Source organism: Pelodiscus sinensis, chromosome 3 (genome assembly GCF_052426305.1).
Source record: "Pelodiscus sinensis isolate ZL-2025 chromosome 3, ASM5242630v1, whole genome shotgun sequence".
In the NCBI taxonomy this organism is placed as follows: domain Eukaryota; kingdom Metazoa; phylum Chordata; order Testudines; family Trionychidae; genus Pelodiscus; species Pelodiscus sinensis.
Window position 1 is genome coordinate 134,794,739 of NC_143054.1, and position 27,738 is coordinate 134,822,476.

General features: G+C 41.2%; 1 protein-coding gene across 3 annotated transcripts in view; it reads left to right on the plus strand.

Moving 5' to 3' along the window:
* The window catches only part of DRC8 (dynein regulatory complex subunit 8), a 56,555-nt gene extending 44,148 nt beyond the window's left edge, over window positions 1-12,407 (plus strand). The window contains exons 4-8 of one of the 3 annotated variants that reach the window (XR_012902832.2): window positions 5,233-5,312; window positions 6,241-6,283; window positions 6,393-6,459; window positions 11,019-11,121; window positions 11,843-12,407. Coding sequence is in view for 2 of the 3 variants with exons in the window: in XM_075924895.2 (XP_075781010.1) it covers window positions 5,233-5,312; window positions 6,241-6,283; window positions 6,393-6,459; window positions 8,286-8,401 (306 nt within the window). In the remaining variant the exon portion in view is untranslated. Of the gene's footprint in view, window positions 1-5,232; window positions 5,313-6,240; window positions 6,284-6,392; window positions 6,460-8,285; window positions 8,689-11,018; window positions 11,815-11,842 lie in introns of those variants that run through there. The other 2 variants (XM_075924896.2, XM_075924895.2) reach the window with 2 other exon arrangements.
* Window positions 12,408-27,738: the final 15,331 nt, after the last annotated feature.

A 27,738-nucleotide genomic window follows, 5' to 3' on the forward strand; every position in this document is an offset into this window, starting at 1 on the left:
TCAAAATGAATCCCCAAGTTTAAATTCAGGTTTAAAGAGAGTAATACCCTGAAGTTTAGCTACTTACAAAAGGCAAACTTTTGAGTATTCATGCAGTGGTCTGAACAAACAACTTAGTTCCTCTGTTCTCTGCTGCAGCTCTATATAACCTGGGTGCTGAATGTTCAGTGCCATGAGGAGATTTCCAGAAATGTAGGTCCTAAGAGTGTGAAAGTTAAGAGCTTTCTCTTGAAAATGCATAGTAATAAGTGAACACACTTTTCTTGCTCCTTTGCTTCATTCTGTAAATCCAAGTTGCCACTCCCCTAATTGTGCACATGGGACAGATAATTTCTACAAGTAAACACCAATCCAGTGTTTTTTCTTTTAATTTGAATGCTTTGATTTCAGATTGTAATTTTTCTGCTCCATGCCTTTTCTACTTCCCCTTCCTAGTAGGAGGCACCATAGCGATGATGCATAGGGTGGAGCCAGAGCATGGAATACAGCAGGAGAAATAATATTTTTCACCACTGCCTCCTTCTGTTCTCTGAGGTTATATATCAACCACACATATTATAAAGTTTGGTTCCCAGCCCAAAGTTTTGCTATCCATCTGTCAACTACATCCCCTCCAATTCTCAATTAGCAGTGGTTCCACTCTTTGAGTCAGCTGACTCAACTCTATAGATGAGAAAGTGTAAAGAACCTGCAGAATAGAAAGTTGACTTGCCTACTGCAGCCTGCTTGCTGTAGTTCTGCTCCTCTTATTAGCAGATTTCCCTAGCTCCTATCTTCAACCAAGTAGTAAAAGAAGGTCCAAGGAAAGAGAAATTATGCTCCAAAATATACATAATACATAAAAACCCTCCAACCACATGGATTGTTGCTTAATAATAATATAATTTCCTCACCCATGACCAAGATTTGCAAAATAGAAGTGGAAGGAAATGGAGGAAAGATAGGCCAGTGTTAGGATATGGACCTAGGACTAAGGAAACCTCTGGCCAAATCTTTTCCACCATATACTACTTGGGTGACTTTGAGAAAATTGCTTAGTTTTCCCTCTGTTACAGTGGTGTTTGGTGTAACTATACAGTCATAAGACTCTGTATTATTAAAAACCGATAACGGAGGTCATAGATGTATCTATATAAGAGATATAAAAGAGAGATAAAAATAAAATGCTTTAAATATTTCACCCCACAGTAGCCTTTGTCATAGCCCCCTAAAGTGAGCAAAAATATAGGCAAGATGAAATTTTAGTTGAAAACTAATTTTAAGATAGGAGTGAATATGAAGGATGATAAGATGAAGATAAACATCTGCAAAATTTGAAGGACCTAAAGCAAATACATTTGGCCTCTCATTACCAAAAGTGCAGCATTAGAGAAAGAACCTGTTTTCTGTCTCGTTGCATTTTAGAGTAGAGAAAATACCCAAGATACATCTGGAGCTACAGTGCAGATGAATTGGTGGGTGCTTCCCTCACTCTGAGGCCAGAGGAAATTGAGGTTGCTTATCACTTCACAGTAGCAGGTGCTTTATTTGGATAAAATGCAAGCAATAAATCTACCAAGAGAGACAAAACCTGATACTTAATTTTGTAAGTCATTCTTATGTTGTGGATTCTGGAGAGGCTATTTGCTACTAATGCTATTTTCTTCCCACTCTGAAAATTAGGACCGCATTTAGCCCTGTGATGAGCAGTTGCAAATCTCATTGATGTAAATGGGAATTGAGAGTAGTCATCACTGACAGGATCAGGCCTAATGGTTTGGGCTCTTAAACATGATTTATTTGTAGTGCAAACTGAATGTGCCCTTTGGGACCTTTCTTAATATATAATATATCTTTCTATAGTTCCTATAAATAGTTACAACATTACTCCTTCTGTCTCTTTGGTTTCCTGACCTACAGCCTGTTGGAACATAGGTGCTTCATAAAACACCCTTTCTACAGACATTGTCTCAATATTTGTGAACCATGAAATAGTTCAGTTTATTGACTAACTGTTATATCATGAGAGGGACATTATTTTTTGCCATCCATTTTATTGCATCTTTGCAGTGGATTCAGCATTAAAATAAACAACTCTGTAATGATAAAAGACAGTTTTATTCAAGTATAGGTCAGCTTCATTTTCTAGCAAAAGATTATCTGCTGTAAGGCACAGTAGACAGAGAGCAACACTATAGCCTCAAGACACGCTGCACTGAAGAGGTGCAAACTATTAAAGACAAACTATTCATTGGTGCCTGCTATTGGAGGCATTGACAGTGAGGCAACCAAAATGCCTCTCCGAGTACACAGAGTACACACAGCAGCAGCAGCTGCTGCTGCTATATGTTTTAACTGGGTGCTGCATGTGATGTCCCAACTGCACTTATGCAGCAAAGGACAGCAGGATATTTCTTGCCCCAATCTTTCTGGAGGTATTTAGAAGCACTGTCTGTGCTAGACTTCTTCCATTCTTGCTTGTTAAGAGTGCAAGTACCGAGAGTGTGTCTTGCCCTCACATGAGGTAGCTTTAAAGCTAATTGCTCTGTGCCCATACAAAAGTGGTCATAATGTAACCCAGAGTGTTTTGGGACTGAAAACTTCAAGTTTCAACACAGGCATGTTCCTGAACAATTAGGAACTCTTTTTGTTCATGCTGTTTGACCCCATAGAAGTCATGAGAAGTCATGGAATGCCATGAGATCCCTGCTAGAAGTCCCTATGGTCTTTTCTACAACTGTATAGAAAATCTTGCATTAATATACTTGGTTGGTAAGAAACCATTTTCTTTGAAGATGTGGTATTTTGTCATTTTTCCCTACTCTTTTTTTTTCCTGTTTTAGACTTTCTTGAACTGAGAGTATCTGCTGTCTTGGCCTCTCCCTTGATAGCATTTTCTGGCTATAAAATATCTGGAAACAACAGCTCAGGCTTTGGGGACACTATACGGTATCTTTTAACAAAATGTTGTACCATAATTTAGCATTAGTTAAATATGCCTGAATATTTTGCACATATTAGCTCTAACCACTAGAGGACAATATTGAGTCATTCAAAGCTCCCACTATAGCTGTCATATAGGTTGTCTGGGGATATAGTCTCTTCCATTTAATTTTTTTATTTGATCACAAGTATTTTTCTCATAGAATCATAGAATTTGCCATGGTGACAAGTGAGTTATAAAATCTACATAAAATTATTTAGAAAAAATTAAATTAAAATGTTAAAAAAAATCTAGTATTGTACACTTTTTGGAACCCTCTCTTGGCCTACGTTACATCATGATCTAGGGATACGATTCCCCTGTTCATGTACAGATACCCGTGTTAGCTCTCATTAAACCTACATGAGTAAAAATCATAACATAGCTGAAGTAGCGTGGGACAGCAGAGTGGAGGGCTCAGCTTAGCTCACACATTCCTGAATGTGTACCTATTTGGCACAGCTAAGATGTACTGCTCCATGCTGTCTCAACTACGTACTCTGCTGTTTATATTCACACTAGCTCCGTGAGAATTAGCAAAAGTATGTGTGCATAAGCAGCAGAATCACATTCCCTAGTTTGTAGCATAGACTTAGCCTTGGTTAGACACTAGATTTAAACTCTGCCTTTAAACTCTGGAGAACAAAACCCAGTTCTTATTTGTGATAGTGATTCTTTCCAAACAGTTTCAAATTCTTAGATGTTCACTATTTAATATTCACGTAACGTAATCAGTTAAGTTCACTAGCTGTCTGGCTTTTAATGTGGAATATTGTAGTAAGTTAAATGGGAACTAAAACATGAGAGTTGTCCTGTTGAAATTAATTGGGCTATTTATGTGCTTGATGTTAATCACCTGCATTGTCTTTGAGGAACTGGGCCCCTGGTTAGTAATGAAATTATGTTTCCAGTATGTTGCTCAAATGATGATTGTATGGACTTTTCCTTTTCTAATACCAAACTTTAAATTCTAATATGTAAATTTTCTCCTGTGATTTCAAAGAAGGGGCTTAGAAACAGTATAATTCTGATAAAGAGCTAGATGTGCAGAAAGAGTTACACTGTGCTGGATTCTAAAATAGTCTGGGTTTTTATTTTTGTTTGCTGGTATATTTGATGGTGCAAATTTCTACAAAATTCATTTTTTTTTTTTTAGTGAGAAGGGTAAATATTTGTGACTTATAGAATGTGTAAAACACAGCTGTGGTTTTGAGTATAGGACTGGCAATCTGAGCTCTAAAGCTAGCTCAGACAATAACCGTTCTGTGACTTTAGGCAAATCATGTAATATTCTTGCCTACATTGTGAATTCTCAATGATTTCACCAATCAATGGCCAGCCACCAATGCAAACTTCTAGAATAGATAAAATAAGCTGTGATTTGCACTCATGAAACTTACCCTGGTTTCAAGTAGGTGTAAGTTCCACAAGTACAAATGATAGCTTTCTTTACCTACAGTAAGGGCCTGACCAGTTGTAGGCTGGCCATTGATAGTCCAAATTGGAGCAAATTATCAAATAGGCAAGGCCTTAATCTCTCTGCCTCCAGTCTCATCTACATAGGGGCACTCAAAAACGATAAGACAAATCAATGTAGGTCACTAGCACAGTAAGACCATTTAACTCCTGAGTGACAGCATCCATTTATGGGGCTAGCACACTTTAAATTGCACGTAATAACTTCAAACCTTTAGTTTATATGCCTTAATTTTTCAGATTGTTCCTGGTTAGCCATAACCTCGGTTTGTTTATGGAATGGGTACAATAATTCAAATAGGTGTTGTGAGAATTAATGTTTGTAAAGAATTTTAAAGATGAAAAGTACTACATATAATGTGTCATTACTCGTTAGTATTTATTATGGGCTAGATTGAGCCTTTATGCTCAGCTTTGCGTATGGGGAGAGTATAGCTGTGCCACCTGGCAAGGAGCCATGGGAAGGAATTATGACTCAGTATCCCCAGTTCCCCTCTTATTTTACCATATGGGATGGCAGAAAATGAAATTTACTTCCATTCCTGCTCTCCTCTTGCTACATGGGAGTGAAGTGAAATTTACATCTTCTCTATGTCTGGCTGATTCTGCCCTTACTCACCCACTCGGGATGATTGGGTCTTATAGATCCAACCACTTCTCTCCCACTGGCACTCGGACTAGTCAAAATATAACCTTACTATTTTAATGCAGGAGCCAGCTGGTTCTCTGTTGATCTTTTTAGTTTTCTAACGTGTCAAAGATATAAATTTCCTGTCTTTTTGTTTTAATATCAGGTAGAAGAAGAAGAACCTACAGGGTATATTCGTTTGGAAAAATTTCTTCCAATGATGACAAAAGTATTAATGGAAAGAAGGTAAAGGAAAAGTAGATGTTTTCTGTGTTGTGGCTTAGTTCAGATCCATGCGTGGTTGATTTTGAACAAAGATATCAAATATAGATTTTGATTTTTTACTCTATCCAAGTTTAATAGTGGTGATCATTTTAGTTCAAGCTGATTTAATCTAAAAATATTGTTTTACAGATACTAAAACCACACACATAGTATCACATAGTTTATAGTCACTGTGAATTATGATAGTGTGTTGATTCTCATGTCTTACACTGTGAGAATCAAAACAAACTTCCCATTCATCTGATTTTGTGGGTCTCTAAAGAGATTTTATCAAGATAAAGATCTTTAATCATCAGGTTTTTGCAATATACGAGTTTCATTTATGAGTAGACATAGCGAGTTTCTAACAACATACATCAACTTTATATTCATGTATTAACAAAATAACTGCCATACACAGTAAATATACATGATCAGCATTCTAAAAGGGTAACTGGTCTGGAACTAGAAGGGTTTACACTATTCAGAGGCAGATAGTGGTCTTTGTATTTGCAGATGGCCTTGATGTGTTTTCGTTTGTCCTTCATTGTAATAGTATTACCTACAATTAATGTATTTTATTCTTTAAAAAAGTGGCAGTGTCTTTACTTAGAAATTTTGTGAACCTATTAGTTTTATATCTGATGCTGCAAAGTTCTTTTGCATACAAAACTCCAGATAATTCAGCCCAATAGTGCAGAACAAACTCCCATTAAAGTTGTTTCCTTGCATATGTTGTCTTGCAGCACCTATTATTTGCAAGCAACTTTTCATTTATGTGTTTTCCCTTTTCTTTAATATTTATGATTTATTGAATACTGTTTTGTTACTGTTGTGGGGTCCTGTTTCCAAAACTGCATTAGTAGCCTTCCAAATCATGGCACCAATTGTTCTAATTCATTTATTTCAGATACCGACCTATTCCAGAAGATGTACTTTTACGTGCATTTGAGGTCTGTAACGACAAATTTAAAGCATCTAGTTAAGGGGAAAATAGTTTTTGAATCCTAACTCAGTAAGAGTAAAAAAAACCAAAAGGTTTTATTTATTCCTTTTCTTTAGGTTTTAGATGTGAATAAATGTGGACATCTTACTAAAGAGGAGTTAGTCAAATATATGACAGAAGAAGGTAAAGATTTTAGCTAATTACTTATAAAACTTAAATTTAAGAAAATACTTGCTTGAGGAAATGTTGCAAAACAAACCTTTCAGTTGTAATTTGTCCAGGGAAAAGATGCATCACCTTGACTGTGTGTACCATGTCATATACACCTTTGGCACTTTAAACATAATACAAACAAATAATTAGTTTAATAATTATCATGAACAGTTCTTTGACATGGCATTTGCATATTTCTACATCTAACAGACACTCTGATGTCACTGAGCTGCCTAGAAAATCAGTGTCCAGATAAGCACCATCTTGTGGCATCAAATAGTCATATTTATAAGAGGTTTATAAAATCCCATCTTATGACGGGCTAATTGGCTAGTTGTTGAAGAATTAGTTACTGACAGCTCTTTATGGTAGCATGTGGAGTAACTGCAAGCTCAAGTTCTTGCAACATGTCTGAAACCAGAAGATAAGTTCTCTAACCAGACACTAGTAGAGAAAATGTCCCTATATCAACAATCTAATTTGCCTCTGATGTTAAGAATGGTGTATGACTGAATATGTGGAGAAAAAAATATGGTAGTTTTAGATAGAATAATTTTAAACCTTTCTAGTGGAGCAGCTGTTGGAAAAAAGGGTTTAATGGATACAGTGCTCTGCTCACAAGGGCTGTTGTCCTTTGCACGGAAGAGGAGTAAAATATTTTTCCCAAAATATTCTGTAAATAGTTGGAAAACGTGTTATGCTAATGTAGGAAGTATCTGTGGTTCCTTTCCTTGAACAATCAGAAGCTACTGTTTTTCAGAAAATTTCCCACCATTTCACTAATTTCAGTGCCACTTTTCCACCAGTGGTAGCAATAGTAGGAGAACAAGTATAGACAGGGTACAGCCATGGTGAAAATGGCTATGATCTTTCTATGTTAACAGTCCCACTATTACTATCCCAGTGTTGCTGCACTAGGCTACCAATGAAACTGCAGATAAAGCCTATAAGGCTATGTCTACACTACAATGTTTTTGCACAAAAACACCTGTCCTAATCACAAGTGCATTTTTGTGCAAGTAAATTGGCAGAACAGAGGGCTTTTGCTTGTAGAGTTATTCTTCTCCCCATGAGGAATAGTTCCTTTTTGCACTAAAGCTCTTGTGCAAAAAGGCAGGTGTGGATGCTCCACAGGGGTTTTTGCACAAGAAGCCCTATCGGCAAAAGCACAGGTGCTCTGATGGCCATTCTGTGAATGGCCATCAGAGCTTTCTTGCACAAGAATGTCCATGAAGTGTGGACGCTCTCTTGTGCAAAAGGTCTGGGCACACTTTTGCAAAAGACTTTTTTGTAGATCTCTTCCACAAAAGGCTTCTTATGCAAAAACCCTGCAGTTTATATGAAGCCTAAGAATTCATCCTGGATTGACTACGGATTTTGTTTTGAAATCATGCCACATTACAGGGAGGTTCTAGAAAAAAGATACACATAAAATAAGATGGTTTTATTGTTACCATATTTTGAACACTCGTGAGCAAACACTTTTCACAAAGTGACCTTTTCCAAGCCTCCAGAAGAGGACAGTGAAAACTAAAAGCTTGTCCTTCCACCAAACGACATTGGCCCAATAAAAGATATTATCTCACCCACCTTCTCTCTCATATCCTGGGACCAACACAGTTGCAAAAACACTGCAAATATCTGCAGTAAGTGAAAGAACTGCATCCTGGGTCTGCCTGTCTTCTGCCTGAGTACCAAGAGGATTGCAAGGGAGAGTCCAAACATCAAATTCATTGGATAAGTTTGGCTAATATATAGTATCAGGAGAAACTGTTGATACTTCTGCCCTCTTGCAGGTGAACCTTTTACACAGGAAGAAATGGAGGAGATGCTGTCTGCTGCTGTAGATCCTGAAACAAATACTGTTCGTTACAAAGACTATATTACAATGATGGTAGTAGATGAAAATTAGGGTCAGCCTGTAGAACTAATGGGCCACTTAGTTTCACAAGTGTAAATTTTGAGTTAGAATGGCATCATAGAAATTAGTCTGAGAGTGTTTTTAATTCCAATAAAATTTTGTGAAAGTATTTCCTTGGAGTTTGTATTTTTGAATATAAGAAACATTTAAGATGGCTGATCAGGACAAATAAACAAGAAATGATTTTAGAAATACATTTGAAAAAGACTGGGGAGGATGGGACTTTTGCAGATCAAGATAGCAAGCAGATGAGTGGGCTTTTAATATGGTGGAAAATTTAAATATTAGAGGGATACTATCAATGTCAAATTTATATTTAAAAGTAATAAATGTTATATTTAAAAATAATACTATTGAAAGCATTTTACAGTTTTCAACATTTAAGTTTGTTTACTTTTTGTATTTTATTCACCTTAGTCAACAAAAATAGTTAGTTCCTTTTAGGTTTTCATTCACCAGTACACAATATCTTTCTTCAGTTTTAAATAGAGTAGTGAAATTCAGAACTGCTGCTAATGTAAATATAAAATAAAATAAATTAAGACATTTCTATTCACATTGGAATTGACAAAAACATTCATGTTTAACATACACTATTAAATAATCGTGACCTCATATTAGGTTGTCTTTTAAATAACAGTTTTGGATGGAAAGAAAATGGGGAGGAAAACAAATGTTTGTATAAAAACAGGGAAATTATAGAAGAACCATTGAAGAGGCTCTTGTGAATAATTTTTTTTTACACTTTTATCTCATTAGTTATTTGTTAAGCATCAATAAAAAGCTTGGTTCTGTATCATATATAAAGTGCTTCTTGCTGTGAGAAGATTACAGAATAAATATTTTCACTCATATCACTGTTCATCTAAGGACCTCAAAGCACGTAGCATACATTAATTGAGAAAATCTCAGAACATTCCCATGTTAGGCAGATACAAACTTTTTACAGAGAGGAAACTATCGCAGGGAGATGTTAAACGACTTGCCATGTAACATAGTGCCAGTGGCAGAGGTGAGTACAGAACACAGATTTGCTTATTGCTAGGCCCTTGTTCTAACTAGTTGTCATATTCTTTTATGATATTATTATTATACATATAATACTCATCATTTCATTTCACCTGCTGTTTAGAGTGAAACCTACTGTCTGTCACAGCTAACTGTTTAGCATGATTTGAACTTGGAAGCGCTCTACACTACAAATACAACTGGGTCTGGAAACGTTATAAGTTGTAGGGTGGAAAGGACACATAATACCAACTGAGTTATGTAATTGGGTCCTCTGAGCTTTATTTGTAGTGTAGAGAAATTCTTCTAGCTACTAACCCCCCTATCCCCGGCCCCAATGACAAGCTTTTGTTTCTAACCTCCTGCAAGCTGCCAAAAATTAGAGCACTGCTTTTCCCCCCAATGAAGGCCTTCTCCTGACCTTAGTCCCACTTTCCACTGCTCCCTACAAACACTGGCTTCCTGCCAGTCAATTACAGAACATTAGCATACACTCTCCTTTCAAAAGTCTCAGAGGGGTAGCCATGTTAGTCTGTAACTTTAAAAATGAGTAATCCTGTGGCACCTCAGAGACTAACAAAAATATAGCATCATTAACTTTTGTGGGCAAAATCCACTTCTTCAGATGAGCTCGGGTGGAAAAAGTTTTTCCACGCATATGAAGAAGCGGGTTTTGCCCACAAAAGCTCATACTATGTATATATTTGTTAGTCTAAGGTGCTGCAGGACTACTCGGTCTCCTTTCCAAAGACAAGCATCCTTATTTTCCCCTCTTTTCCTGCAACTTTCATCTCAAGACATGTGTCCTGTTGATACCTCTTTCAGTCCTTCCCAAACACAATGCTACTTCTGTCTGTGAAACTCATGTCAGCATCCCAAGCATGCAGATCTTACTCCATAGTCTAGAAAGCCACCTATGGACTTCAAATTGATCCTAAGTGATGCAACAGATAATAAGGCACCATAAAAAGCTTTCAGGCTCCTCAGATGTATTATAGCTGTGGTATCCAACATGCTAGCCACTAGCCACATGTGGCTATTTGGCTGGTTGAGTGTGGCTTATTGACTTGAACAATAAAAACTCAAAATTCGATGCACTCTTTTTTTTTTAATCAAAAATCAAAAATTTTTAGAGAATAAACAAAAAAGTTCAGAAGATCTTTCTGAATTCTAAAGCCGCTTTCCACTAATTTGACCCATCTGTTGGATGGAGACTTCTACCAGTTCATGGAAAAGCTTAATATGCCACTTAGGCAAGAAATTGCAGCTGGTATTTCTGAGTACTAGTTTTCCACTGGTATTTATTGTCAAAGCTTTTCTGAAAGTACTTCTGAGTTCTCTGTGTGAAATGATTCATTCTTGTATGAAGCAGTTCAGTTTTCAAGCTGGCCAGTCATCTCCTGGTATTCATTTCAATGTGTTTCTCAAGTGAGTATCTTTATTTTAAAATTTGCATTGTTCGGGTACATTAGTATATTGATTATGCTCAAAGCCAGCTCAGTCAGTCAAAAAATGAATCAGTTTTGACGACATGGGATGCACTTTTGCGACAGAATCAGTTTGCAATTTTGAAAAATGCAGTTGCCAAACTTTTTTCCAGGTTTGGTTCAACATGGCTTTGTGAAGCATCATTCTGTCATGACGTACATCTAGTCAAAGTATTGGTCACAGTTACTGGATGAAAATGTGGAGGCTGAGTTGAGGTATGCTGTCAGTGAAAAGTTATTGCCTGATTTCAGAGATTTAACAGTGAAACAAAATTGTTGTGTCCCATTGATTGAATTTCTGTGAAATGTGATATCTGTTGATTAAAACCAATATTGAAGCATTCTCTTGACATTAAAAGACAAGAATTGGTATGTTTGGAGAGTCTCACAAAATTATTTACATTTTCACAATAATGTGGCTAGTTCACTATAGTGGCTACTGCTTCAGAACGGATTGGACACCACAGTATTATAGCTTGACAGAAAACCAAAGTGAGATGTACATTCAATACTAAAGTTGTGACAGTACAGGATTAAAAAATGTAAAGGCTTGTACCACTTAAACACTGTCATTAATAATTAACATGGGCGAGATTCAGAAGGAGACTGTACCCAAAAGCTGAGTATTATTCCATTTACTCACAGGATGAAAATCCAAGTTGTAGGCTGCTTCTATATGGGGAACTCAAATTAGTTATTACCACGGTTAGCCTTGAAATGCTTCATCCTTAAAAAAGCAGGATAATCTAGTGGCTCTGCATGCTAAAGAAATTGTATTTTATCCAATTTATATATTATATGCTAATTGTGCCTTTTTAGAATGGATTTCCTGGCCAAAATACCTGCTAGAAGTGCTAATATAAAAGGAAACAAAGTTTGTAATGTGAAACATGAATGTAAGAAAGTACTAAAATGTTTCTTCTTCCTTTCCTGACAGCAGCAGCAACTGCCTGTGCAGTGTGGGTCCTTGGTTCTGCTTTAGTGTATGTGATCATTTCTCCCTCCAGTGGTTTGTCTACAGCTACATCACCGTATCAACCTACTGCTTTTCTAGAGAGAGAGATTCTCCCTCAGCTCAAGTTGTACTTTTGAAGTTGACGTGTAAATGTTTAATTCCAGCTCATGCCTGGTAAATCTGTACATATGCTGCCATGGCTTGTTACTGTCTTGTAGGAATAAAAGATGCTATTTTCAGTAATGAAAATATAGGATAGTTTTAGGAATAATTTGTAATTGTCACCCATGCAGATTGCTTTGTCCACATCAAAGTTTTGAGAGATAAACCAGTTCAGTGTATTTTTTAAAAAAAATGTATTGGAAAATCAAGCAAGTAGTTATAGAACAAGAGTAAAAGTGAAATATACCACAGCTAATTTACAATGGTATAAGACAATAGTAAAATTAGGGTTATAACTAAAAATATAATCAGTAAATGTGTAGTACAATTTATCTGGCTCTCCAATTACTACAATTAATAATTAAATTATAATGAACATGCTCAGGAAAACAATTCTCTTAAGGTTTTAAAGCAAGATTGAGAAGAGAAGCCATCCATCTGTTTTAAGACAGTCTATTAAAGCAGAGACTACTTGTCTTGGTTTAAGGAAGCTGAAAATGTACAGTGGGGAACAGTGTTCCCTCTAACATTTTCTATCTTGGTCAGCTTGAAATTTCTTATGTGCAAAACCAATACTGAGGTAGTGCTTGTATTGGTGGTGCACATATTCGCATGTGCTCGCACACATACACACATATTAAACAGTCCATATGTGTGGAGAAAATATATTAAAACAAGACACCTGTGTCTACTTGCAGTGTAGTAGCTTTTGTGACTACAAAGGTGCTGTACAAAGAAAGGTAGGGAATTAACCTTCTTCCACGTGAGGAAGAGCAGATGCTCCAGAACAAATTAATACATGACTTCAGGGTTTGTAGACAGATGCATGTTTCAAAGAGCTTGCAAATAAGGTTTGCTATAAAACTAGCATCACTCCTAGTATATGCTACTTTTGACTCATAAGAGCCCAGAACTCTACCACATAGCAAAGATCTGGCCTTAATGCAATATCATTTACCATGAATTAATAATCAACACAGGTTTTAAAAAAACCCAGTAAGTTCAAGGTTTTAGATATTTGCAACACTCAAAAAAAATTCTGTTAAAAGAATCTTTTTCTTTCTTATCTTAAGCCATTAACACCCATGTAAACTTTTTGTTTGAAATGCAATCATGCAAATGTCCTCCTAGCATACACCCCCCCCACATGCTCCATGAGGCCTGCTTTCCACACACACACCAACAACCCAGCCTAACAGAGAGGACTGCAGTGAGTCAGGACACCCCAACAAACTCCTCCCTGCCTCCACTTCACTACACAGATGCCAGAGCCCACTCACCCCCTTTCCCTCACCTACTCCATGAAGTCAACCTCTTACCAGCCCAGAAGGAGGAAGAGACTGTTGAGTTTCTGCCTCTATCTCTCACTCTCTGTCTCTCCTCCCACAGAAGGGACTCTCCAAACTCCACCCCACTCTGACTTTCCCCAAAACCAATTAATTAATTACCCCCTCCTCTATCTACTTATTGTCTCCTTATCTTGGCTGCTTTTCTGCTCTGGGAGCTCTTTAGTTCATCATGAGGCAGTATTTAGCTGCTGTTTGCAGACCCCCGCCCCCAGTCAGCTGAGCTCTCTGTCTATGTGGGGAGCTTTGAACTTCTGAGTGAGCTCAGAAAATGCTGCATAGTTGTATAGCTTAGAGGAAACTTTGGTGGGGAACTATTAAACAAGTATATTAAGTAATATAGTCAGGGTAATTACAGCAAAAGCTGAAATTTAGTTTTAAAATAACTTTCAGTAACAGCCATGAAAAATTTAATTTCAATTATATTTCAAGGGAACTTCTTTCAAGGTTTCAGTTTGCATAGGGGAGTTTCACACTGAGGTTTTGAACTAAAAAGCGTAAGAGAAGTCTCAGCAAAAGTGGGCATCCTCCACCTGATTTCAGACTGATTACCTTGAAAAACTATCTAATTCTTTGTGGTTTTCCCACACACCTAGGTTCACAAGAGAACACAGCCCAGGCCTGTCAAATGGTTTCATAGAATCATAGAATAATAGGACTGGAAGGGACCTCGAGAGGTCATCGAGGTCACTTTGTGAACTTGTCTCAAGTTTTGGAATGATAACAAAACCTGAAAGTGACGAGTTTTTTTAGGCTTTCATATGAAGTTTTGTGAAGGTCAGTTCAATAGTTAATAATAAACTATTTATGTTTATTAACAATGGAGATTATCAAGGCAGCTCTTGCTAAAACAGTTAGTACATCTATGAGCAGGATGCAGAGTATTTTAAGTAGAGAGGGCCCTTGACTTTGGAACTTGTTTCCCCCCACTGGCCTAACAGAGCCAGAGTTTGTTGATCTGCAGGACATGTTGTGAGGCCTGTTTATTTATTCAGGCTGTCTGTTTACTCAAACTAAGTAAGCTGTCTTGAGGCTTAGGGTTTTCTTCTGTGAATGAACTTTGTTTTCATTGGCAGTTTCTTCCACAGTTGCATAATCTATTATTTAATATTTATATTACAGTAGCCCAATGAGATCAGGGTCTTATCAGAATAAGTGCTCTATAAACATGAAGGCATAGTCTCAGATCCAAAACATTTACAGTCTAAGAAGAAAAGAAAAACACAAGGTATGGGTGAGGCAATCAAATACAATTTTTATAGAAAGATATACATTTTTGATTTTGTAATTTATATAAACAAGGATGGATTTTCCCCTTTTTTCTCCTCTGCCAAGATTGATTTCTTCCAGATGTCATCTTACCATATAGATATTTTAATATTCATGGATTTTAAAATAGTGTTTAAACATGCTTTGAGAGAGTGACTGATACATAAAGACCTGCTGGATTTAGAATATTGCACTAACATGAAGAAAATGCTCTGCCTTTTTATTTCATACTTGTGCTATGCTGCCAGAAAAATTTCCCTTCTAGCCCCTGATAAACTCTTGGACTTGGGAGTCCACATACATGCGGAAAAGACCAGGGAAGCATTGGCTTGTTTATTTGCACATGTAAAAATTTGTTTTTTTCAAAGCCATAACTAAAAAGGCAGACAACACGTCTTAGCAAATCAATTTAAGTAAACTGTGCATAATGGAAAGCACTGTATTTTATTCTTGAAAGAAAGCCTACAGATTCTCTAGCATAACACAGTGGGAGGTGAGTGGAAGTGGAAATTGCAGGGAGTATATGGGAGTTCTCCTGGAATTATTACAAAAAAATGGGTACACTTCAGAAGCAAAATATCTTGCTCTTCATAAGGACTTGTCTGAGCTCCAGAGATAAGTTCTCTCTAGCAAGGGTTATTTAACAGTGTTCAGACAGATGGTGAAGTTCACTAGCTATAGGGAAATCATCATAAATCCTTTTTTAGAGCAATAGCAAAATTTTAACAAGGACCGCCCACAAGCCCCTGTAAGCTTCCTCTATCACATCACTGTTTTAGGGTCTGATCATTTAGAAAATCAATGGCCGTGTAAATACATGTGGCCAATGTTCATTAACAAGGAGAAAGACTTTGTGAACCAGGCCACCGAGCCCACAATAGCTAGAAATCATTGTTCCCATAGGAGGCTGGGGGGGGGGGGGGGGGGGGGAGGGAAAGCCATACATTCCATTGAGAATAAATTTCTATCATCTCCAGATACCTCAGAAGTTGAGTGCCATCATTCATTCTATGCTTATTCACCAGGGACACACGCAGATTTAAGACGATATTATCACAAAAGAAAATGATAAACGATAAACTCCTGACACTTGTGACAAACTCTGAAATCCTATGGAACATTGTACAAATTAAGGTTTCCATCCTGCATTCTCTGCATGCTCAAAACTCCCACTGAAGTTAGGCAGAGCCTTTGGGCCATAGGGAAAAGAGGTCCAGTCCCAAAACTATTTGACATAAAGAATGAATTCAGGAAAACTGTTTTCACTCACACAGCAGTAAATGTAAGACTAGATTATTAGAAACACTGTACATAAACACAATAATTTTGAGAGACATCTTTACAAATCTCCAAGCAAATGCAGGCCACGTCTACACTAATACATACTTAGCTACTGAACTATGGATATGCTCATGCATGCTCCCCATACGTGCATAACTCTTAGGGTTGCCAGGTATCTGGTTTTCATCTAGAATGCCTGGTTTAAAAGGAACCTTCTTGGCTCCATTAAAAGTCTGGTCGGTCATGCTAAAGCAAGACTAGTTCCTATCTCTCCTGGCTCCATGCTGTCCCCCAGAAGCAACTACCAGATCTGGCTCCTAGGCAGTGGGGCTAGAGAGATTTGCATGTTGTTCCTGTCCTGAGCACTGGCTCTGCACTCCCATTAGCCAGGAAGCGCAGGCAATAGGAGTTGTGGGGGCAGTGCCTGTGGGTGAGAATTGTGTGGAGCCTCCTGTCCCTCTCCCAGGAGCTAAATCTGCTGTCCACTTCTGGGGCACAGCATGGGGCCAGGACAGGCAGAGATCCTGCCTTAGCCCCACCATGCCGCTGAGTAGGAGTCATCCAAGGAAAGCCCATACCTCAACTCTGAGCCCCATTCTCCTGCTCCAGCCGTGAGCCCCACACCATCCTGGACTTCCCTTCTGCACTCTTAGCCCCTCATCCCGGGTCCTATCCCAGATCTTGCACTACCAGCCAGGGCCTCACCCCCCTAAATCCCAACTCGTTGCCCCAACCTGGTGCCTCCTTCAGCACCCCAAACTCCTCATCCCTAGTTCTACCCCTGAATCTGCACCCCCAACCAGAACCCTCACCCAAGGGCACCATTTATAGGGCACTAGGGGGCCGTAGCCTCCCCTCCCGAGCTTAAACCCTGGATTTCATACTTGAGGTCTGCTTAAAGCTGCATGCCCTGACTCCAGAGGCAGTTCTTAATTGCTTCAGAGTTTGAGCTGCTTGCAGTTTTGCCTTTGGGGAATGGAGTTTGTTATAAAAAGTGGGAGGCAGGGTGATTAAGAATAACAAAAGGCTGGGCATTCAAGTAATTGAACGATCATTAGATCATCATGAACACATTGCCAGGTACTCCACTTAAAAGATAAGAGAAAAAAAGAATAGGAATGAGTGTTCTGCTGGGATTTGCATTTGGATCACTGCTGTTGTAGTAGTGAACAGTGACTAAAGGTGGCTGCAAAGTGTTACAAAGGGATCTCACAAAACTGGGTGATTGGGCAACATAAACGTAAACAAAATTCAGTGTTAAGTGCAAAGTAATGCACATGGTAAAATATAATCCCTACAATACATAGAAAAATGATGGGGTCTAAAATAGCTGTTACCACTCAATATGCAGTGGCAATCTAAATACTAAGGCCATGTCTACACTGCCCAGTCTTGCGCAAGAACATATGCAAATGAGGCACAGCGATCAATATCGCCGTGCCTCATTTGCATACTTAATGAGCTGCCATTTTGTGCAAGGGGTTTTTGCACAAGAAGAAGCAGTGTAGACATAGCATAAAAAGCTAATAAAATTATTGGGAATCATTAGGAAAGGAATAGATAAGACACAATACCATATTGTATCTACATAAAGTCATTGTATGCCCGTATCTTTAATACTATACGCAGATGTGATCATCCAACCTGAAAAAAGATGTATTGTATTTGGAAAAGGTACAGAAAAGGCAACAGAAATGATTAGGGGTAAGGAACACCTTCCATATCAGGAGTGATTAACAGGAGTTGAACTTTTCAGCTTGGAAAAGAAATGACGAAAGAGAAAGGGGATATATTAGAGGTCTAGAAAATCATGACTGGTGTGAAAAAATAGAATAAATAATAATAATAATTAATGAATAAAGAATAAAGATAATAATGTTATTCATTCCTTCACTAACATAACACAAGAAGCAGATCCAATTAAATGTATAGGCAGCAGATTAAAAAAAAACAACATAAATTATTTTGTCACAGTCAACCTGTGGAACTCATTGCCAGGAGATGGTGGAAAGGCCCAAAAATAAGTTCAAGGGGGATAGTTCCATCAATGGCTACTAGCCAAAATGGATAGGGATGGTGACCCTAGCCTCTGTTTGCCAGAAACTGGGAATGGACACAGGGGATGGATCATGATGATTCCCTTTTCTGTTTATTCCTTCTGAAGTACCTGGCATTGGCCACTGTTGGAAGACAGGATACAGGGCTAGAAGGACCATTGGTATGACCCAAGATGGCCATTCTGATGTTCTTATATCGAGCTGATAAGTATCTGCCCCTTTGCTGTAACCCACCAGACCCCACTCCTCTTCCAGTGCTGAGATAGAGCCCAGGAGTCCTGACGGGGTCTGTCTCTCTCCACAGAGTTGGTAACAAAGAATATACATTACTATTTTAAGGCTAACCAGTGTCCCTTAAGTGACTTGCCACACGATGTCAGAATATGTTAGTGTTAGAGCTGAGTGGATCTAATATTTATTTAATTTTCTTTCTTTTATATAGCAATTAGATACAGTGCTCCCCTCAGCTAACTGTTAAGTTGTCTGCCAAAAAAAAAAAAGTAGTTTTCCAGTGCCTTAGTAGCCCCTGAATAGAGGTGATGCGTGTGAGTGGGAGAGTGGATGGGGTTGGTTCCCCCACATTTGGTGCTTGGCTTGTACTGAGCATGCTCAGTAACACTGCTGAAGCCTCTGTCCTCAGTCCCCTCCTCCACCAAAATTTGAAATGGTGCCCCAGCCCTCACTCCCTCTGCACCTCAACTCCCCGGGCCCTGCTCAGTGAATGTGAGTGATAGTGGGGAAGAGCACACCACTGAGGGAAGGAGAATGTAGTGAACAGGGGACAGGGCCTCAAGAAAGGGGCAGGGCTAGGTGTTTGATTTTGAGCAATTAGAGAGTTGGTAATCCTAATAACACTGTCTACAGTTTACAAACTGTGAAAAGGCAACTAGATCCCATCCAAGTCCTCACTGGTTCTGGTTCCCAGTGGGCGAGGGATATCAGGATTGTCAGAGGTCCAAGCGTTTTGACACAGCAGGGAAGTAGAGGATGTCATCTGTCTATGCTAATGGACAGCTTCACACCTGCTGGAGAATCATGAGAGGGAACACTGGTACACACGTGTGGGGCTGCATAGCTTTCGGAGGGGTTTGTTATTCTGCAGTGAACAGTTCATTTCTGTTATGGTTTACACAAAACCAACAATAACAGGGCACCGCCCCTGGGTTAACACCACAGAGCTGGGTTTGTGCTGGGGATCCTGTTGGCTGAGTTGCAAAGTGGTCATTTTGCAAGGCTTTTGTCTTCATTGCTCACACTTGTTATTGAGAGCACTCAGGCCCTCTTAACGGCCATCTCCACATTCTCTCTAGGGGTGTTTGTGCACCCTTTTTTAACTATTTGTTTTGTTGGTGATGCTAACTACACTTAGCAACTGTTACCTGGCACCAATCCCTACTAAGGTTGAAACCTGTCAAGGCTCTGGGTGGTGGCCAGGCTCAGGCAGGGAATGAGAGGGAGCTGCTTCTCATGCCAGCTGAAGGTGGCAGCTCTGTGTTGCTGATGCTATGAAGCGTGGTAGCTGCCTGAGAGAGATCCCTGCTGGGGAGTTGTCAGTGACGCATCTTCTCTGCTTCCACCCCCTCCCAGCTACCAGGGAGAGAGGCCAAGCAAACTGGAATTGTGTCAGAGGGAAAGGGATTCTGGCTTGCTTGGCTCCTATTCCAATAGCCAGGCCCAGGAGGGGAGCAGAGGCTGCCTCTATGCCTTCAATTGGGTTCTTGCAGGCAGCTGCCATGCTGCACAGAGCCACGATGCAGAGCGGCCATCCTCAGAAGGCATGAGAAGTAGCTAGAACCACCCCTTCCACTCCCGGCCTGAGATGACTGTGGGGATAGGCACACTGGGAAAAAGACAGAACCTCTTTCCTATGCCTACAGACAGAGCAGAAATGAGGGGGCATTTGACTCTGCATGTCCCCCCATCCATCATCTATGGTTGTGACGTCCAACACGCTAACCACTAGCCAAATGTGGCTATTTTTCTGGTTCAGTGTGACTAGTTCACTATAGTAGTAGCCACTATAGCATTTTAATATAGCTAGATACACTATAGCACTTATATTTTAATTCCGCTAAATGTAAAGGGATACATATAGGAACAAAGAACGTTGGGGTCATGATAGATAATCAGCTGAATATGAACTGCCTGTAGGATCCAGTAGCCAAAAAGAGCAAAAGCATAAAGAGAAATTTTAATAGGAGTAGATAGATTCTTTTACTTGCGTATTTGGCACTGGTTGCTGATGGAATATGGTGTCCACAATTCAAGAAGGATAAATGGGAAAGGGCTCAGAGAAGAGCTCTGAGAATCATAAAAGGATGAGAAAATGTGCCTTATAGTGATAGGCCCAAAGAACTCAATCTTTTCAGTTTAACAAAGAGAAAGCTAAGGGGTGACTTATCCATAAGTATCTACATGGGGAACAAATATTTAATCATGGGCTCTTCATTCTAGCAGAGAAAGATGATGTGACCCAATGTGTGGAAGTTGAAGCTAGACAAATTCACACTGGAAACAAGTTGGACATTTTTAATGTGAGAGTAAATAACTATTGGTACAATTTATTGAAAATCATAGTAGATTCTATATCACTGACAATTTTTAAATCAATGTGATACAGCTGTGAAAAAGACAACTGTCATCCTGGGATGTATCAGGCATGGCATTTCTAGCAGAGAGCAGTATGAATGCCACTGCCCAAGGCACAGGCATCTGGCATACTGTATACACTTCTGTTTAGCTATGTTCAAAAAAGGTGAATTCAAAAACTGGAATATATGCAGAGACGGTCTATTGGGGAATGGATGATTGGGGAAAGGAGAGCCCATCTTGAGAGGAGACTGGAAGAGCTTGGTTTGTTTACCCTAGTAAAAAAGAAGACAAAGGGGATGTGAGCAATCTCTATAAATACATCAGGGGATTAAACACCAGGAAGGCTGAAAAGCTATTTGAGCTAAAGGACATAATTGGCAGAAGAACAAAAGGATACCAACTGGCCATGATTCAGCTCTGGCTGGAAGTTAGAAAAACCCTCAGAGGAGTGAGGTTCTGGAACAGCTTCCTGATAAGTTTGTGGGGAGAAGCAATTTAATTAGTTTGAAGAGAGCTGGACAAATGCATAAGTGAGATTGCCTGAAGGGATTGCTTATGACAGCAGCCCTGGGGTTCACTTCTAGATTATGTCTTATGTTCCTAAAAGCTCATGCTTTAGGGCTTCAGGCAGTCACTTGCAGAGGTCAGGAAGGGATTCCTCCCATGCTATGTATCCTGGTGAGTTATTGTGTTTGTCTCCTTGTGACAGAGCAAATGCCCCACACTGGCCCATTAAAGTTAAAACTCAGCCCTGCAAGAGGGCTGAGAGCAAAGCCCACAGCTGAGGCTGATCTTGCCCATTAGGGCCTAGCTGGGGGCTGTATAAATAAGGGCTCTGGGAGGGTAGTGTGCAGGAGTGTACTGGCAATCAAAATTGGCCTGGGAAATGGGTTGAGACTGGCCCTCCCCATGTTGTCACTCCTGTATGCCCCTCAAGCCGTGCTCCCTGTGTCATGTCCGGCATGGGGTGCTGCATACAGCGTGGATGCGGAGCCACTCGGAGTGTGGGGCAACAGTCCACCGGGAAATTCCTGGTATCCTGCCGGGCCAGTCCACCCCTGGCAGTGTGGCTACACACACACTATTGCTCTGGCTGGGGAGTAGGAGGGATCTGGCTGCTGAGGATGCTGGAGGCTTCCTGAGGCAGGGCTGAGAAAATGTAGGCAAAGTGGGGGAGCTCTGTCCTGATGTCATGCCCAGGCTGCAGGGCCTGAGGCAAGGTCTGAGTGTACTAAGGCTGCAAGGTCACAGCAGGAGAAGGTAGCAGGTCACACCCCCTTGCCAATGATGAGGGGCCATATGAGACTGCAGTTTGCCCTGAGGGAAGGGGCTAGATAACGACTGGCACTGAGGCAAGATGGGTGTAGGAGGTTCCTTGGGAGGACATGACCCCAGAAGTGGGTCTGAGAAACAATTGTAGTGGTTACTGCCTGAAGGGGATCCAGGAGCCATGCAGGTGCAGAACTGGAACATGGAGTGAGGACATGGGGAGACACCGGCCTCCTGTAGGCTTGCAAGAGCAAATTCCCAGTGCTACCAGCCTGAGGTGCTGCAGAGGTGAGTCCTGTGACACTCCTTCCTCTGAAACCTCAGGAATGGCCAAAGCAGCTGATGGGCCTCTGCATGGGGAGGGCCAGAGCTCTGAGGTAGCACCCAGCACTCTCTCTCCCAGGTGCTTGGCTGGCCAGTTCTTGCTGCCATGCTCAGCATCTAACTGATCACAGTATGTGCGGAGAGGAGAGATTTTTCCCCAGGTCAGATTGGTGGTGACCTTAGAGGGCTGCATGTGTGTGTCACTTGTCAAGATCATCTGGCTACATCTCACTTAATCCTCTACCTGCCACTGCAGGAGCTTCATGCACTGGTGCATCTTGGCCCCTCCTATTCTCTCACCCTGTGGTGTATCACATTCTAGTCTCCTTTGCACTGTAAGTCTTTAGCTCAGTTTTGGTTGTTGGGTTTAGGGTATGTGCTAGGTGGCCAATGATATATGGGAAGTCAGACTGAATGATTGAGTGATGGCTTCTGGTCTTCAGCTCTCTGCCTCTAAAAGCAATGCATACATGACTGCTAAAATTTAACTCGGTAATTTACCCACTGGCAATGAAAACTAGTAGTGGGGACAATAAAAAGGGCAACATGAGGACACTCTTCCTGTTCTTTCTTTAACTGCAATAGTTAGTGTTTATCTAGTGCTTGTGTGCATTGAGCTGAGACAACCATGTGCATTTTCCTTCAGCTGCGCTATGAACCAAATCTGAACCATAAGGAAAATGTTTGTACCTCAAGCTTCTGCTCAGCTGATAACTATCACAGAGCTCAAAGACTTTGTTTAAACAAGGGAAGCTTATGACTGTTTGCAGGGCATTTTTATAAAAAGCACATGGAGTAAAATATTCCTTGTTTATAAATGGCTGAGAGTTATACCACTGCTGGGCAATTCATCAGATTATCTGAATAACTAGCATAATGGTAGCTATGCACCACAACTGTGTGAATTTTAAAGGAGCAAATACCATGCTGCTGCCCATCTTCCTGATGCTGCTTCACTGAGCCTGTTTCACTCAGGGCTGCCTATAACTTTCTGTACTGCCACAGCTGCCTCGAGCAGTGATGGGGCAACCCCCTCGGGTTCTGTGTGTGGCCTGCAAGATGTTTTGTTAAATGCTGCCCATGTGCAGGATGGCCAGATTCTGCTGGTTTCCAGCTGTGTAGGTTTTTTCATACCAATATCCAGGGCTCGACAAATAATGCAATCTACTAATTGAGTAGATTGCAACCCGGAAGAGCCGGGTTCGGGCGATCTGCACATGTGCAGCTGGCGAGCGGGGCTCACTGTGGTTCGGTGAGCCCTGCCAATATCACTAACTGAAACACACTTAAAGCAAGGTTATGTGAAGTGAGGTGCATGCTGACTGCACACAACATAGACTCTGGGAGCCCTGGACGTCCAATCAAAGTGCTGCTACAATTCAAACAGCACACTCTGCAAATTCTAGGTACACAAGCGCAGTTAGGAAAAACTACTCTATCCCTACTACTATCTACTAGTCACTTTGGTTACAACAATCTTGTAGCTCACTGAAGAGGGACACTCATGCAGTCCGCTCACTAGCCTCGGTTGTCCATCACTGGCCTAGAGGAAAGTAAAGTTATTAACTGACTGAGACAAAAATTTCTCTGAATTATACATAAGGTTGCAGCAGAACACCTCGGCTACGTCTAGACTGGCATGATTTTCCAGAAATGCTTTTAACGGAAAACTTTTCCGTTAAAAGCATTTTCGGAAAAGAGCATCTAGATTGGCACGGATGCTTTTCCACAAAACCATTTTTTGCGGAAAAGCATCCCTGGCCAATCTAGATGCGCTTTTGCGCAAAAAAGCCCCGATCGCCATTTTCGCGATCGGGGCTTTTTTGTGCAAAACAAATCAGAGCTGTCTACAGCACAAAAGGGCCAGTGTAGACAGCTCAGATTTGTTTTGCACAAAAAAGCCCCGATCGCAAAAATGGCGATCGGGGCTTTTTTGCGCAAAAGCGCATCTAGATTGGCCACGGACGCTTTTCCGCAAAAAATGGTTTTGCGGAAAAGCGTCCGTGCCATTCTAGACGCTCTTTTCCGAAAATGCTTTTAACGGAAAAGTTTTCCGTTAAAAGCATTTCCAGAAAATCATGCCAGTCTAGACGTACCCCTACAGAAAAGCAATACGCCACCCAACAAACTCGTGCTCTAATTCAAACCTTAACAGCAACCTCATACTCTCTTGTAGCCTGAAACAGTCACAGCCCATACATACATGGCATAGGAACATTTTTAAATATGAGGGTGTTGAGCCCCCATAAGTCATGCACTCTCACCCCAACTGAGGCTGCCAGCAAAGCCCTAGCATGTTCGGCCAACAGTGAGTGCTGGGTTCTCAGTTGACATCCTGCACACCAGGGGCTCTGTTGACCCTCAGCCTGCAGGGCTCTAACCAGGACCCTGGCTGGTAGCAGAGCCCCTGGTGCACGGGGTGGCAGCCAAAATCATGGTACATGGGGCACCAGCAGTGACCCCAAGCACTAGGCTGGAAACCCAGAGCTGCTGCAGCACCACCCCCATCTGTCATTCCCATACCAATGCACACGTATAATATTGTTCTACCTTAGAAGCGAAGAGACCACCATCAAGATATAAAGTTTTTCTCCTGATCGTGCAAAAGAAGCCACCATTGGCACATTGTAAATTGAAAAGCTGCATGGTTGTGTCTACATTGGCGCGATCTTGCGCCAAAGCAGCCGCTTTTGTGCAAAAACATGCTGTCTGTCTACACTGGCGGGGAGTTCTTGCACAAGAACACTGACGTTCTAATGTGTGAAATCAGTGCTGCTTGTGCAAGAACTCTGATGCTCCCGCTCAGGAATAAGCCCTCTTGCGCAACTATTCTTGCGCAAGAGGCCAGTGTAGACAGGCAACATAAATTTCTTGCGCAAGAAAGCCCAATGGCTAAAATGGCCATCGGCGCTTTCTTGCACAAGAGAGCGTCTACATTGGCACGGATGCTCTTGTGCAAAAGCACATCTCTTGCTCAAAGGCACATGCCAGTGTAGACGCTCTCTTGCACAAATATTTTAACGCAAGAACTCTTGCGTTAAAGAGTATTTGTGCAAGATCATGCCAATGTAGACGTAGCCCAGATGTCCTGAAACGAGCCATTGTCCACTGATTCTTCCACCTTCCAAACCAGCTTGACAACTATTTCTGGATCCTGGGTCCAAAGAAATCTGTAGGATTAGGCAATTTGTCTGGTATCTCTTGATCTAACTTACCTTGTTAGCTCCTCCAGTTTGCAGAAATGATGTTGTCCTTCGCATATTCTTTGTGTCTCATTAATGTACTTCAAGCTGCCAACACGCACCTCAGAGTAGTTGTTGGGGTAAGTCCCAAAATTCAGTACATTGTCCTGAAAGAGTACGTTATCCATGCTGAGCTGGACTGAACCTCCCCACCCCGCTTTCGGGCCTTACTACAAACATTCTTCAGTCCTTTAACTCCTTGCCACTCCTGATGTTGCTCATTTTACCCAGCTAACCAGTATGAATGACCGAATACAGCCTGGACTTTCTCTGTTCTTAAGTGAGAAAATCAGAGCCCGCATACCAGCTGACTTCAGCTTGCTATACTGTATACTGACCTCTAGTTGACATGTTCTGGTGACCACACTGAGTAGAAGTTGTTTACTTTGGAAATAGCATGCGGCTTAATGCCACATGTCCAGCATGATTTGTACAAGTAAATGGTTTCTGGCCAGCTTAACCCCTGTGCAACAGAGTGCAGAGGGTAACCTGGAAGGCTACCTAAGAAATGTCTGGTGAACAATGGGAAGGTAGTGGGAGACCTACTTATGCCAGTTCTCATTGTTTTACCAGTGATGTCCACACTGAGACATGCACAGTAGAGGTTCGCTTTTGTTGAAGCAAGTCTACTTGAGGGTCCCCTAGCCTAGTGAAGGTGAGGTTTGGTGATAGGAGAGGGCAAACTGGACTGGAAGGCCCAGAGTCCATTTGGTCTCATGGGATTTGGCACAGGATTTGAAGTCATAAAATGCTGCAGGATTTGGCATGATTTTTGGAGCTATGATAGGCGCTTTCTGCTCAAGGCCACTTCCCATTAGCTGATTGCCAGCAGTCAAAGAGCATGCAGATCACATGGATCATAGCCAGAAATATGGCAATGATCAAAACCTTCTTGATAATGCAGAGCACATGCAGGTTTGGCTGCAGGGCTAGGACAAAAATTCAGTGGGGCAAGAGGCCTGGCTAGCAGACCTACTGCAACTGCTTGATGCAGGGGTCCTGTGTTGCCTCCCCTGGATCAAGAGGGAACAGTCATGGTCAGGAAGGAGAAAGAAGAGTCAGAGGCCTGGCAGGGAACCGTGTCCTAAGTGGTCAGAGATAGGGCAACTTGTGATGATGCAGTCCATTTCTGTTTGTTTTCCAGGGCTCTGAGTCAATGGTCAAGAACAACATGAGACAACTCGGTCTCTGCAGCAGGGTGACTTCACAGTCAGTGGCTAATGGGAGAGTGTGGGGCAGGCCCAGGAGGTCTGATCCTCTCAATGGGTGTGTTTGGGGTTCAACACACTCCCCCTAGTGAGGCCACATGGTCTTAGGAGCGATTAGCAGGGATCTGGGTTGCTGGGGTCAGCCCCATGGCGGAACACAAAGGGGATATGAATTGGAGGTCATGGAACACACTGTATCTACAGGAATAGGGTTGAGGGCCCCTAATACACAGGATTCCTGCAATTGCTGGCTGTATGCTCACCAGCTCCTCAACCAGTGGCCATACAGATTTCAGTGTCATAGTTTCTGGCCCCACAACCTTTTCCCTGACCTCTCCGTCCCACAGCCTTTTTTGCAGCCACCCAGCAGGTCCATTATGTTGGAATGTGTAAACAGCTGCTTCCACCCAGTTGGGGGCCCATCTTCTCCAGTTAACATGTGAGAAGCTGTAAAGGGCAGAGTATAAGGACCTGTCTTAACTGCTGTTCAGGAAACCTATATTGGAAGAGGGGGCTAAGGTTGAGGGTCGGGGAAAAGATAGGATATCTTCTCAGGGTAGAGAAGATTCGGGACAGCTGGCTTTTGGCCTGCAACACCTACATGAAGGTGATGGGACAGCTGTACCCAGTAATGTATGGGCTCAGGAAGAAGTATTTAGCTGTTATAGGCAGAGTGTATAATGCCTTTTCAGGTACCTCATAGCTCTTGTAGAATGAGCACTTCAGAGTGAGGGCAGCCAATACTCTTGCCTGTGAAGGGACAAAATTGATGAAGAACTATGGCTGGAGGGCATGGCTGGGCAGGGGAGGAGTGCACTTTAATGGGCCTTCATACTGGTAGAGGCCATATACTGGTATAGTTAGGGTGTGATTATGAAAAGGGGGTACTAGGCTCAAGGCATCAATGCCTGACCAGTGGAGGCTTTTGTGCTGGGAGTATCTAAAAGGGTATTACAAAGAGGAGGGAGAAAAATTGTTCTTCTTGGCCTCTGAGGCTAGGACAAGAAGCAATGGGCTTAAATTGCAGCAAGGAAGGTATAGGTCAGACATTAGAAAAAACTTCCTAACTGTCATGGTGGTTAAACACAGGAATAAGTTGCCTAGGAAGGTTGTGGAATCTCCATCATT